We start from the raw sequence: 12,929 nt of genomic DNA, 5'->3' as shown, positions 1-12,929 counted from the left end.
ACATGTCCGTAGAAAAATATTTTTATTGAAGCCATTTTTGGGTCTTTTGACTTGAATTTTTTTTGGTGAAAGCCAAGACATGTGGCTATGACCCTCAGTTGTTATTTGGTTCCTAACATGTTCCAGAGTAATAAGATTAATCAGTTTATCAGGTAAACAACTCAGATGGAAATCAAAACCTTCCATTCTAGCCTCTGTAACTTTGTGCCAGTAAGTCCTAGAATCTCTTCTTTCTAATGAGACCAGGCTCACCCCTGTGTGTTAAAGTATGTGGGAGCTGTACCACTTTTTGTTGGGTAGGTCATGTAGGCGAAAAACCTGCAAAAAGGGGGCGAGGTCCATAACAAGACAAGCCAATCTGCAGAGATTATTATCTTTAACTTTGCTGTGCATCAATTGGTATAACCTGAATTTCAGCAGAAAGCAGGAACTGCTTTATCTGTGGGTAAAGCAACAAGTATGCTCATCTTCCTGGTTCCAAAATATTATCTGATTTCCTCACTTGAACAAGATGCAGGATGATCAAAATGCAAACTGGTGACTCAGTTCCTTAGTTATTGAGATACCACAGTTTATAGTATACATGCTTTCTTGAAAAAAATGGGTGATTTCTCTTGGATGTGCAAGTAAAAATTACAACTAAAATGTAATATCAATTAAATTCACAATATATGAATTCACATATCTTATATACTGTATTTTATATATAATATATAATAATATTATGCGATAAACAATAAATGTAAATATTTTTATAGTCATTTATGCTTCAGTTAAGTTTTAACTGACATTGTTCATTTCTTCTCATAGTCTTTGAATGCACACATCACATTTCTCTTTTTTGCTGATACATTTCATGGTGTTTGTTTTTCTATAAATAACTACTGTTACAGATTACACAATATTAGATTTTAAAACTACTGCCAAAGGACAAAGTGTCTTACCCTAGCTCCAACCAGTCCACTTTCATATCATTGAACATGCACAGGTTGACAGAAACAGCTTAGCTTTTGGGGGTTTTATAGCTGAACACTGAACATACAGATGCTTTATCATTAATCATTAGTCTTATGATTTGTTTTGTTTCCTCATTCCAGGTTATTTTCATGGGTTGGGCAAGCAGACTAATGGGTGAGATACAGTAATATACAAACAATAGCATGTGGAACAATAGCATCTGACTCACACCTGGATGTGTTTCTTCCTCGAACTGTCCTCAGAAATGTCCTTCCACAAATTTGGACACAGACATTTAGTTTGTCTCTGTATGCTCTGTATATGTAGTATACAGAAGTAAAATGGCGATAAAAGTGTTGGAGAGCCGCTATGTCCTACTTGAATGGACTGAGGGTGAGGATAGAGGGGTCCATAGTATTTTGCCCCTCGACTGTGTCCGGAATTTTTCAGTTAGAGACTTTTTTGAAAGGACTGATAAGACCGAGAAGCTGGAATGGCGAAAAGGCCGCCAACCGGCCGGTACGCACCGAGCCAGAATTATTCACGTGGCAAGTAAGTTACACGCAAACTTTACCTGACGTTATGTAGTTAAATACCACATTAAATGGTTTTGCTCGTACATAAAGAAGTATAAAATGAATCTTGCTAGGTACCTGAATATAGCTTAGCTTTCATGTTAGCCGTATGCTAATTTGCTTTAGTCCAATAATGTTAGATTTGGTAAACATGATTAGACAAACGTTTGCAGTTCATGATAACATTAAAATTTTATTGCACCAGAACTTTCCAAATTAAACTGATCGAGATGGAGAAAGATGGCACACAATGGCAAATAAAACGTCCTCACATCACAAAGTAAGACACAAGTCCTGATGAAACCTATAGTATAATAATAATAATAATAATAATAATAATAATAATAATAATAATAATAATAATAATAATAATAATGTCTTTTTATTTTGTCTTCCCTAGAGGCTACGTTGAAGAAGTGGCCGGCAGCCAGCCGAGGGCAGATAGGCACATCTATTAATTCGAAGCTCACGGAGCTGAGAAGAGCAAAAAGATATATATATATATATTTTTTATGTTCATTTTTTTGTCTTATTTTTGTTCTTGTACTATTTGATTGTTCTTGTAAATACATAATGTACAGTACATTTCTATATTTTGGACTTTTATTTATGGCGCCTTGCAGGTTTTTTTTTCTTATTTTTGTTCTTGTACTATATTTTGTTTTGTACTATTTGATTGATCTGAAGTAAATAAATAATGTACATTTCTACATTTTGGACTTTTATTTATGTTGCCTAGCATCTATGGATTTTAATTTTACTATTATATAGGTGAACATATAGGTGCATAATATACGTGCATATATGTACCTATATAGGTATATGTATGCGCGCATATATATGTACATATAATATAGGGAAATGGCCAATTTTATATATGTCACATATATCAAAACCTATATTGAAACATATATGTTTATATAGGTTCTTTCCATGTGGGTTGTGAAAAATATATGTATGTATACCTAAATAATTGTGTGTAGACAAAAAACCAAACGCAAAAAATGCATTTAGAAACAGTTCCCCCTTCCCTTCTTCACAGTGGTTTGACCCACTGCCTGCTTTCCCAGTAATTAATGTGCTTGCTAAAGCACATTGTTATTCTCTTGCATACTTATTATTATTAATGTGCTTGCTAAAGCACATTGTTATTCTCTTGCATACTTATTAATGTGCTTGCTAAAGCACATTCTTATTATCTTGCATACTTCTTCTTCTTCTTCTTCCGGACACTTTTTCGGCACGTAACTTGTCCCGCAGATTTTGTCCTAGACCCATAAATGAGGTGTCAAATCGACCGGCTCGTTGAGGAGAGGTGTGCTATCTATTTTGTAAGCGATCAGAATTCCCAGTATGGAAGTTCAAAGGGGTGTTTTTTCCCCATAGACTTGAATGGGGAATCTCTCTGTAGATGTGCTAACATCCAAAAGAGGGCAGCAGACACCAGTGAATCTGTCAGATCACATAACGTTGGAAGTACAGAACTAGGACGGAAGTAAATTTTTCGGTCAGAAACGCGTTTTGGATTAAAGCGTTTTGGATTCAAAGGCTTACATATTCCAGTTCCTTAGACTCTTGGGGATTTTTTACAGGCATTTGTTTTGGAAAATATTACCCCAGTGAAGAAAGGTAAGCGACGCCTATTTCCGGTGACTATCAAGTTGGATTAAATTAGTATGATGGCTATAAATCATATTATGCTTTGTGTGTGGGCTTAATAAAATCCCGAGAGTCTAAGCTTTCAAACAATATAACATTTAACCGTGTATTTGATGCTTAAAACTAGTGCTGGGGTGCTTTGGACAGCACAGCGGTCACATATGTTGTTGTTTCTGCCATTTGTATAACTTTTTGTTGTTTTCAACTATCAGTGTAGTTTTTATAATTGTTTATTTCACTTTAAACTAATGTCCTTTTAAGAACAGCAAGAGCCACCTTTTAAGAGCCACCATTAATTAAAATTAAGCGCATTTTTTCTTTGTCTCCTCACATTACATAATTATTTTTTAAACATATGACACGTATATCACAAAAAATGATAAGAATGACTTTAATATAATAAAGCTTGAGTATTGTTAGACGCGCCATTCTACACATTAGTGAATTAATACATAAAACCGCAAAGGCTTTCTTGTGTTCCTAGATGGCTTAGTGGATAGCGAATCCGTTTAGCATGCAGAGATTCGGGGTTCGAATCCACCCTCGGGCGGTTTTTTTTTTCTAAAACTTTATAATAAAGGTTCATTAGTTGACATTAGTTACCACATTACTTAACATGAACTAATAATGAACTGCACTTCTACAGCATTTATTAATTTTGTTCATGCTAATTTCAACATTTACTAATACATTATTAACACCATGTTAACATTACTTAATATACTGTGAACTAACATGAACAAAGAATAAACTTTATTTTAACAAAGATTGCTAAATACAATAATTTATTGCTCATGGTTAGTAAATGTTAGTTAATACATTACATTTGAACTAATGATCCTTATTGTAACGTGATTATATTTTTTCCCAGTAAAATCACAGATTGATGCTTTAGTTCAAGATCTTCATGGCGCTTGTTTCAGGAAAAGATAAATGGATTTTCAGGTGTGCTCTTTTGTTGCAGGTGAGAAACTAGTCTGCAAATATAACCATAGTAACTGTGCAGCCATACCCTAGCAACCACGTAGTGCAACTTACGAACCATATTGCAATATAAAGAAGAGCCATATCTCAGTTACACAACATAAAACACTCAGCACGGTGAGGGGAACTGACATCATGTGTAGCCCCGCCCCCAAAATAAGCAAAATCAAAAATTTAGCACAACATGGACATGTCATATATCAAAACACTCAGCACGATGAAGGGAACTGACGTCACATGCAAGCACATTCATTTTCTTTAGGAAATGTACCGTTCTAGTTCTCACCTACTCCGCACACACGAGTCAGGAGTGTGGCTGCGGTTCAATTAATGTTGAACTCCATTAAGTAGGGGATTTTATTCACTTTAAATAAAGTGATTCTCTTTAATGTAGTTGATGGAGACTCATTCATAAATTAGTTGCAGCAAAAATGCTGATTACTGATGTAATTTTACATGAATCTGCGATATTAGCGATTAAAATATTACTTATCTAGTTAACTTTAGCTTGTTTACAAGCTTGTTGCATAGTGCACTGCAACTAACACGCCAAAGCCGTTTCCCATGCATTGTTTTATTTGTGACGACTTGGCATAAAGTTAACTTAACATTGACGGCCACAATTAGCATATGTTTAGCTGTGAATTTAAATGAGCTCTGTCCCCCTACTGTTAAATGAAATTTACGCCCTTGTATGTACCTCTATGATATAGACCCCTGGAGCAGTAAGGATTAAGGTCCGTGCTCAAGGGCTGAACAGTGACATATTGGCAGTGCTGGGGCTTGCATCATGATCATCCGATCAACAACCCAAAGCCCTAACTGCTTGAGCCACCAGCGCTGGCTTTTGCTTCAAATTCAACAACTTATATAAAATTGTATGTCTCAAGTAAGTGTAGTATTTTATGCAATGATTTGCTTCCCCAATCTAAATGTTCAAAGATCCATAGTCAGGCATTAAACTTGGGAAAGTATAACTGTTTAGTACAGATTATTAATAGCTCATTTATACAACCAAAATGTTAGCACTTAACTTGTAAAAACACAATATTGTGTTGTGTTGACATTTCATAAGGGAAAAAAAAACACAAATAAATTATATTGCATAAAGAAGTATCAAACACTGAAAATAAACAAGGACAGTATTTAAAAATCTTTGATTATCTATTTATTTTTTAAATGTTGTTGATTTATTTAAATTTTCTTCAGTTACAATTAGATTTGATCAAATGGTAAAATTCATCAAAATGACATTCAGGGAACTACATTTACTTTGTCTAAGCTCAACAGAAATAAAGAAATAATAACAAGTAATAGTGTGTATGAACTTTAGCTCAAATGTATTTGGTATGATTTCTAAGGCTATTTGGCAAAAAATCTGGCAAAAGATTTCATTCTATGAATCCCATCCCAAGAATTGTATTAAGGCTCATTATCTGCAATTATTCACTTCCTCAACTTGATTATTTGCCATAAAAATCTTCAACTTGGCTAGATGTGATTTGAATACTAATTAAAGATTTGTTAAATTTGTTAAAATTGCAGCTCCTTCAGCAGATGCATTTGTGTTGCTTGAAGACAACTTTTCTCCATTTGAGACATTGTACACATCTGCAAAAGACCAAAATATTCACAAGTCAGGATAACGCTCACAGACATGGTTGAGGATAAAACTCACATAACAGAAATGTACTGAAGATTGCAAAAAATTGCAAAAGTGAAATGAAATACACAAAATTTGAATTTGTCAATAAATTATGTTTACAATATAAAAATGATCAAAGATTATTAAGAAGTTAAAGCATTTTTACAGAATGTGGGTTAGAACAAGGAACATGAACATTTATATTATAACATTTATGGCTCAAATATGAATTAAATTATTTCTGGTCCACTGAAAAAAGTATGATCTAAACAGGAAAATAGTCTGTATATTTATACAGCATTAGTGACCTACAGAGATGAAGAAGTTGCCAAATGATGTGTGTTATGTTCATGTTTCCAACTGTGTGTAGGAAATTCAGTTCTTGCTCACCAGAACAGAATTCCCTAACAGTTCCAGCAAACATGGTGAACTAAAGTCACTCTATTGAAGTCACTCCAAAAATAATAGCTAGTTAGAGACAGTATTAGCTACTTATAGATCTTTTTAATTAGTTTAATAAGCAAACATTGTTCTGGCTCATACATTTTATGAGAATAAACTGAACCCATGATACAGAAAGTTTTTTCAGCAAATAAGATGAAATAGTAAATACTGATTTACCGATTTATTTAATACCAGATCATATCATTTCCACAATCTTAGTACAAGCAGATCGAATAAAGTTATTTAATCATTTAAAAAATATTCGGTTAAAATTGAGTTTGGAGTTATGATCACTGCCATAAAAATGGTAATGGATGAACAAAACAGATACATTCAAAGTGCAGATTTATCCTCAGCTTGTTTTACGTACTTCTTCTCCGTAACATCTGAATGAAATTAATTCCACTTGAGGATGATGTCCCTGCACTTGTACTCTGTAATTCAGACACATCCATCATGGAATTTAAGTTTAACTAAATTATTAATTATTTAATTATTTTAGATTAAAATAAGTATATTTATTTACTTATTTTTAAAGAACACCCAAGCAAATGTTTCATAAAATATATTTACTCTTGTGTGATTTGAGCTTAAGTTCCTCAGTGAAAACTTTCCTGCTAACGCTTCTCGGACCTGCGACCAAAAAACATTCAATATCAATGCATTATTAATGTGTTTAAAAAGAACTGTTTAAAAAGTGAAGAATTGTGTAAAGATCAATACAAGTGCACATGTACCTTACTATCCAGTAAAGTACCGAACAGCAAAATAAAGAAACCCTTAAAAGAGACAATTTAGATATTTGTAACATTTACTTCATAAACACTAAGTAGACGTTTTGGTAATTGTATCAAATTATAAAACAATTTCTGTTTACAGAAATTAGAATTACAGAAAAATGTAAATGCAATTAAACTGACTTTCATACCTGCATTGAATTAAAGAATGCGAACATCCCATGAACTCCTAAGTTGTTTGACCCCAAAGTCCCAATGCCGAATCCCCACGTTAGACCAAAGAGAGGTGTTAAAATCGCCACACATCTAGCAATGACCACTAGGGGAGGTTTCTCATCTGGCTGAACAGAAGCATTAACTCCTCTCCTCAAGATCTTACACAGAGCCACAATAAGCACCAGGAGGTTTATAGCTACAATCGTCAGAGCAGGAATCACAAATGCCAGGAGAGCCTTTGTTTTATCCCAGTTCAGCCAACAATTGTAACCTTGTTGAATGTATCCTTTGCCTCCAGCTGTAATGACAGTAATGACAGCTATGATTAACGGGGCTCCATAGCCGACAGTGAAGCCTATGGCCATCATTGCTCCACTGGTCATTCTGGAAAAGACCATGAGGGTGCGGTAGAGGAGCAAAAGTGCAGACAGCAACATCCAGAAGAAAAGGGCAAGATAAAAGAAGTGCATGAAGAACGTCGCTGTACTGCAGGGACCCTCTTGTTTAACAACAGCTGCTCCACTGATGAAGCATATGTTCGCAATCAGGAGGGAGACAGCAATGTTGACTATGGCGACATGTCGCATGAAGGATGTTTCATTTCGTGTCACTGATTTCCATATGATGATTTCAATGATGAGGCACAAAACCAAGCTAGCCATTGAAATCCCAACACCAATGTATGTTAAATAGTTTAAGGCTAAGTTATCCATGTTAAATGGTGACATCAGGATTGAAAAAGATGTGGTGTGATTGCACTCACATGTGTATCTTTCAGTTTCATTCCCTAATAGCTTTAACTGACATCCAGTCGAGTCCCATCCACCAACACCATTCAGAAGATCAAAGTTCCAGAAGACACACTGAGGGTTTCCCAATGCTTTATTTATGACATCATAAGAGAGAGAGATGTTGTTAATTCTTGAATTTGCCTTAATCATGACTACGTCTCCATTGATCTTGGTGTCAGTCTGACTGCTGTCATTGTAGGTCAGAGTTCGAACAGGTAAGATGTTGTTAAATGCTGGAGAAACTATGACGGTGATGAACGTTGGTGGGGTAATCTCAGGAATACTTATTTTTGTTGTTAAATTGATACCAAATTCTTCCAAAAAGGAACTAGTAGTAATGTTAGTCTTATTGAGAGATGCAGACCCTATTTTTATATTGAAACTTGTATTAGGGAGCCTGCTTCCGAAATTTTCAGTTGACTTTAGAAGTTCAGAGCTGGCATTCATGGATGCATTGTTGTTGTTTATACGCAGCCACAAGTCCCGTGCATCATCTGATCCAACAGCATTGGTTGTGTTTAGGACATCCTTGAAATTAAATTATACAGTATATACAACACATCTGAGCATCTTGAAATATTTCATCACTAAATAATAATCATTAAGCACAGTAAAATGTATTAATTCTTTCCAACAACAGCAATATGCTGGTGCAGATTGTATAAAATGATTTATACAACCATATATTTCTATTTACTTTTTCTATTCATGATTTTATTTTATTATATATACTGTATACTGTATGAGAAAAAGAAAGTTCACCCTTTTGAATTCTATGGTTTTATGTATCAGAACATAATAATAAATAATCTGGTCCTTAGCAGGTCATAATATAAGGTAAATACAACCTCAGATGAACAACACAAGAGTTCTTATACTTTGTTATTATTATTTTTAACAAAAATGGCAATTTGGAAAAATCATATTTGAAAAACTAAGTACATCCTTCAGTAGATTGTACAACCACCTTTATCAGCAATGAACTGAAGTAATCTTTTTCTTTATGGCTGTCAGTCTAACCCATTTGAGGTGTAAAGGCATTTGTTTATGCATATCAAAATAGCATATTAACTAGATTCAATCATATTCTAAAGAAAGGTGAGTTTACTGTACATACCTCCATAATGGGTTGGTCGATTGAAGTTGTTAGTGAGAGATTTGAAACGATGTTTAGTATGTCTACAACTGCTATTATGGTTGCTGTCGAGTCAGTGATGTTTTCAGTCAGTGATGTAACATTACCACTGAAACTGTTCATAAATGTCTTGATGTCTCCTACCTGTAAATTCTACAGAAGCACAAACCTTTATAAAGAAGCAAACACAAATTACACAACTAAGTTTATTTTTTCAATGTATGAATCAAATATTTCAAAACTTTTACAGTAAATTATATTCCTCCAATAAAAACCCAGATCAGAAAGACATTGACTCATTCCTCAACAATATCAACCTACCTCAACTCAGTAAACATCAAATAAATACTCTTGAATCTCCCTTATCAGAATATGAACTTTTTAATGCCCTCAAACTCATGCCAAACAACAAAGCACCAGGCCCCGATGGATTCCCTGCTGAGTTCTACAAACACTTTTGGTCCATTTTATCACCACTTTTTATCCGTATTATTACTGAATCAAAGCAAAAATCAAAACTCCCTGATACTATGAACACCGCCACAATTTCACTCCTTCTTAAACCAAATAAAGACCCAACATTACCATCAAGTTATCGCCCGATTTCCCTAATTAATGTAGACATTAAAATCATCGCTAAAGCACTAGCTCATAGAATAGAAAAAGTCACACCATCTATAATCCACTCAGATCAAACCGGTTTCATCAAAGGTAGACTTTCATCCAACAACACACGCAGATTTTTTAACTTGATGCATTATTCATCAACTCAAAAAACCAAAACCATCATAGTTACTCTCGATGCAGAAAAAGCTTTTGACAGGGTCAATTGGAAATTCCTGTTTTCCACATTAGAGAGGTTTGGTTTTGGGGAGTCATTCATTAATTGGAACAAAATTCTGTATACATCACCTTTAGCCACTGTCATCACCAATGGACTAACATCACATATCTTCACGCTGCAACGGGGGACTAGACAAGGATGCCCACTCTCCCCTTCATTATTTACCATTTTCATTGAACCATTAGCAGCAGCTATCCGTCAAAACAGCTACATTAAAGGAATTCAAACACTAAACATGCACCACAAAATTAGTCTTTACGCTGATGATATATTACTATATTTACAAGACCCCTCATCATCATTACAAGAAGCGATTAAACTCATTGATTCATTCTCAAATATCTCTGAATACTCCATCAACTCGAGTAAATCAGCCATACTTTCATTACATTCTAACAGTTTGGATGTGACATCCCAGACATCACCTATTCCTTTGTGCACTAACTATATCACATACTTGGGCATTAATGTTTCCCCCAGGCTGTCAGAGCTGTTTGGACTCAATTTTACTCCATTACTTAAAACAATAAATGATGACCTTCACCGCTGGATGAATTTACCACTATCCATTATGGGCAGAATATCAGTAATTAAAATGACTATACTCCATAAATTAAACTATTTATTTACAATGACTCCAGCACTACCCACCCTCACCTGGTTTAAATCACTAGATTCAATCGTCACTAAATTCTACTGGAAAAATAAGACTCCAAGAATTAAATTGACTACACTACAGAAACCAAAAACACAAGGAGGACTGGAAGCACCACATTTCTACCACTACTATTTGGCCAATCAGCTCCAAAACATATACAAATGGATTCATCTTAACCCTTCAGAAAGCACATGGCTAGATGTTGAACAGTCAATTTGTAAAGAGATTAACATTTCAGAATTACCTTTCTATAGGTAGGCAATCAAAAAGCACAACTGTTTTAAATCACCAACAATAGCTACAGCTCTGACAGCCTGGTGGAAATTTCATCAAATCACAAACACCCCTCTTGCATCATCTAAATACACCCCGATCTGGAATAACCCAGATTTTATAGTAAATAAGAAGCCACTCAACTTACGCACATGGGTAGATAAGGGCATCACACAACTTCAACACATCCTTCTTAATAATAACTTGGCACCATTTTCCCACTTGGTCCAGAAATACGGCATTGGGAGTAATTGTTTTTCGGAATATTTACAAATCAAATCATCCATTCAATCAAAAATTGACACTCAGGGAATTAATCTAGACCTTTCACCTCCAATTTCAGAACTAATAATTATAACCTCACCCCCAAAAAAATTACTCTCCAGAATATATAAAATAATATCCAAATCAGACAACACATTAAGCCTACCCAATGCTAAATGGGAATCAGACTTATCTATTGCTCCCAATGCCGCTTTCTGGACACAAATCTGCAAAAATATCTACTTCATGACAAAAAACACCAACTTACAACTTATACAGTATAAAGTACTTCATAGATTTCACTTAACTGGACAGAAATTATTTAAAATGGGTTTTACTTCAGAAACATGCTCACATTGCACACAAAACACCCCAGATACATATTTACACACTATTTGGCAATGCACTGCGGTTAAAACATTCTGGGAAAACGTTATCGACTCACTATCCAACCTTATGGGTTGTCACATCCCGCTGTCTCTCTCCCCTCTGTATATTAGGTGACACATCCATAATCAATTTAAACAGTACAAACAGTCAATTACTCCTAGTGGCTCTAACTATCGCCAAGAAAACTATCCTCATGAACTGGAAATCGAGGAACGCCATACACATTACAACTTGGAAAAATTTACTAATAGAGTACATCTCCATGGAAAACTTGTCTACCTCCACTCAAAATAATACATCAGAATTACACCCGTCTTGGTTATCTCTCTTTAACTTCAAACAGTCATGAATCCACTGACCTTCTTTGTCTGAAGCCATCCTCAATGATACACCATCAATAATCACACATGATTGGGAGGAGGGAGGGTCAGGAAGAGGCAGCAACACAGACTAATAAATATAAATTAAATACTTATTATATTTAAAACTCTCTCTCTCTCTCTTTCTCTCTCTCTTTCTCTCTTTCCCTTTTTCGCTGCTTCTGGACCCTGGTTGGCTGTGGCATACTAGTCCCTGCCATGTGCAGTTTTGATTAGTCGTGGGTGGGTGTGATGTGGGGCCGGGGGCATTGGACTTTCACCCTCCAGCTTGTACTTCTGTCTGATATTTCTTGTCTCCGGCTGGCCCAGCACTTGTCCCGCTGTTTTAATGCATCACATATTAGATGAGGTGCACACACATTCATTTGAAGCATAATAATATTAAAAAAATAAAAATAAAAAATACGTAGTACACAGGGTAAGTGTGTCGTGTGCACATACATAGGGTAAGTGTGGCGCGGGCGTGGTGGCCTGGGCTTTGCACTGGGCTGGTTCCATGCTACACGCCATGCTTTTTTAATGCATTATACACTAGTTGACAAACATATTATGAGTATAACAATGAAAGCAGCCATATTTAAACCCCCCCCCCCCCCAAAAAAAAAAAAAACAAACAAAAAAAACGTATACACACAAACAGGTTAAGCGTGGCATGTGCGGGACGGCTGGGGATGGGTATGGATTTTGGGACCATGGATCCCACAGCACTTAACCTTGATAGCCCGTTGTAATATGACGCCGGCGTTGGTCTATGCTATGCCATGGCCATGAGGGTTATCAGCGGCAGCTTTATAATACCTTATCATTAATAGTTGTATCAATATTACCGTTATTATTATTATTATTATTATTATTATTATTATTATTATTATTATTATTGCTATTATAAGTACTACTATTATCATTACTATTAATGGCTGTAGAAGCATTATTATTGCTATTACTACTACTATTTCTAATGGTCCTCTTTCTGATCC

The 12,929-nt window shown here is 35.1% G+C and overlaps 1 protein-coding gene across 1 annotated transcript; it reads right to left on the bottom strand.

The window, feature by feature from the left end:
- Nucleotides 1–5,399: 5,399 nt before the first annotated feature.
- On the bottom strand, nt 5,400–12,518 carry LOC113661285 (adhesion G protein-coupled receptor F5-like). Its single transcript, XM_027175333.2, has 6 exons — nt 9,126–12,518; nt 7,193–8,536; nt 7,002–7,043; nt 6,838–6,897; nt 6,635–6,698; nt 5,400–5,786 (listed from the first exon to the last, which is right to left on the bottom strand). The coding sequence occupies exons 1-6, from the start codon at nt 9,264–9,266 to the stop codon at nt 5,689–5,691; spliced, it is 1,749 nt and encodes a 582-aa protein (XP_027031134.2). The 5' UTR covers nt 9,267–12,518; the 3' UTR covers nt 5,400–5,688.
- Between the last annotated feature and the right edge of the window lie 411 nt (nt 12,519–12,929).

Source organism: Tachysurus fulvidraco, chromosome 20 (genome assembly GCF_022655615.1).
Source record: "Tachysurus fulvidraco isolate hzauxx_2018 chromosome 20, HZAU_PFXX_2.0, whole genome shotgun sequence".
Taxonomy (NCBI): domain Eukaryota; kingdom Metazoa; phylum Chordata; class Actinopteri; order Siluriformes; family Bagridae; genus Tachysurus; species Tachysurus fulvidraco.
Note: the sequence above shows the minus strand (reverse complement) of the source record. Positions and strands in the feature narration are given on the sequence as shown.

What these genes read in the sequence shown, in the direction of transcription:
- LOC113661285 (XM_027175333.2), bottom strand. Translation starts at nt 9,266, where the DNA reads ATGAACAGTTTCAGTGGTAATGTTACATCACTGACTGAAAACATCACT. An exon ending in TCGACCAACCCATTATGGAG is followed by an intron (nt 8,537 to 9,125) that starts GTATGTACAGTA and finishes TTTAATTTCAAG; the next exon opens with GATGTCCTAAACACAACCAA. An exon ending in GTACTTTACTGGATAGTAAG is followed by an intron (nt 6,898 to 7,001) that starts GTACATGTGCAC and finishes TTTTGGTCGCAG; the next exon opens with GTCCGAGAAGCGTTAGCAGG.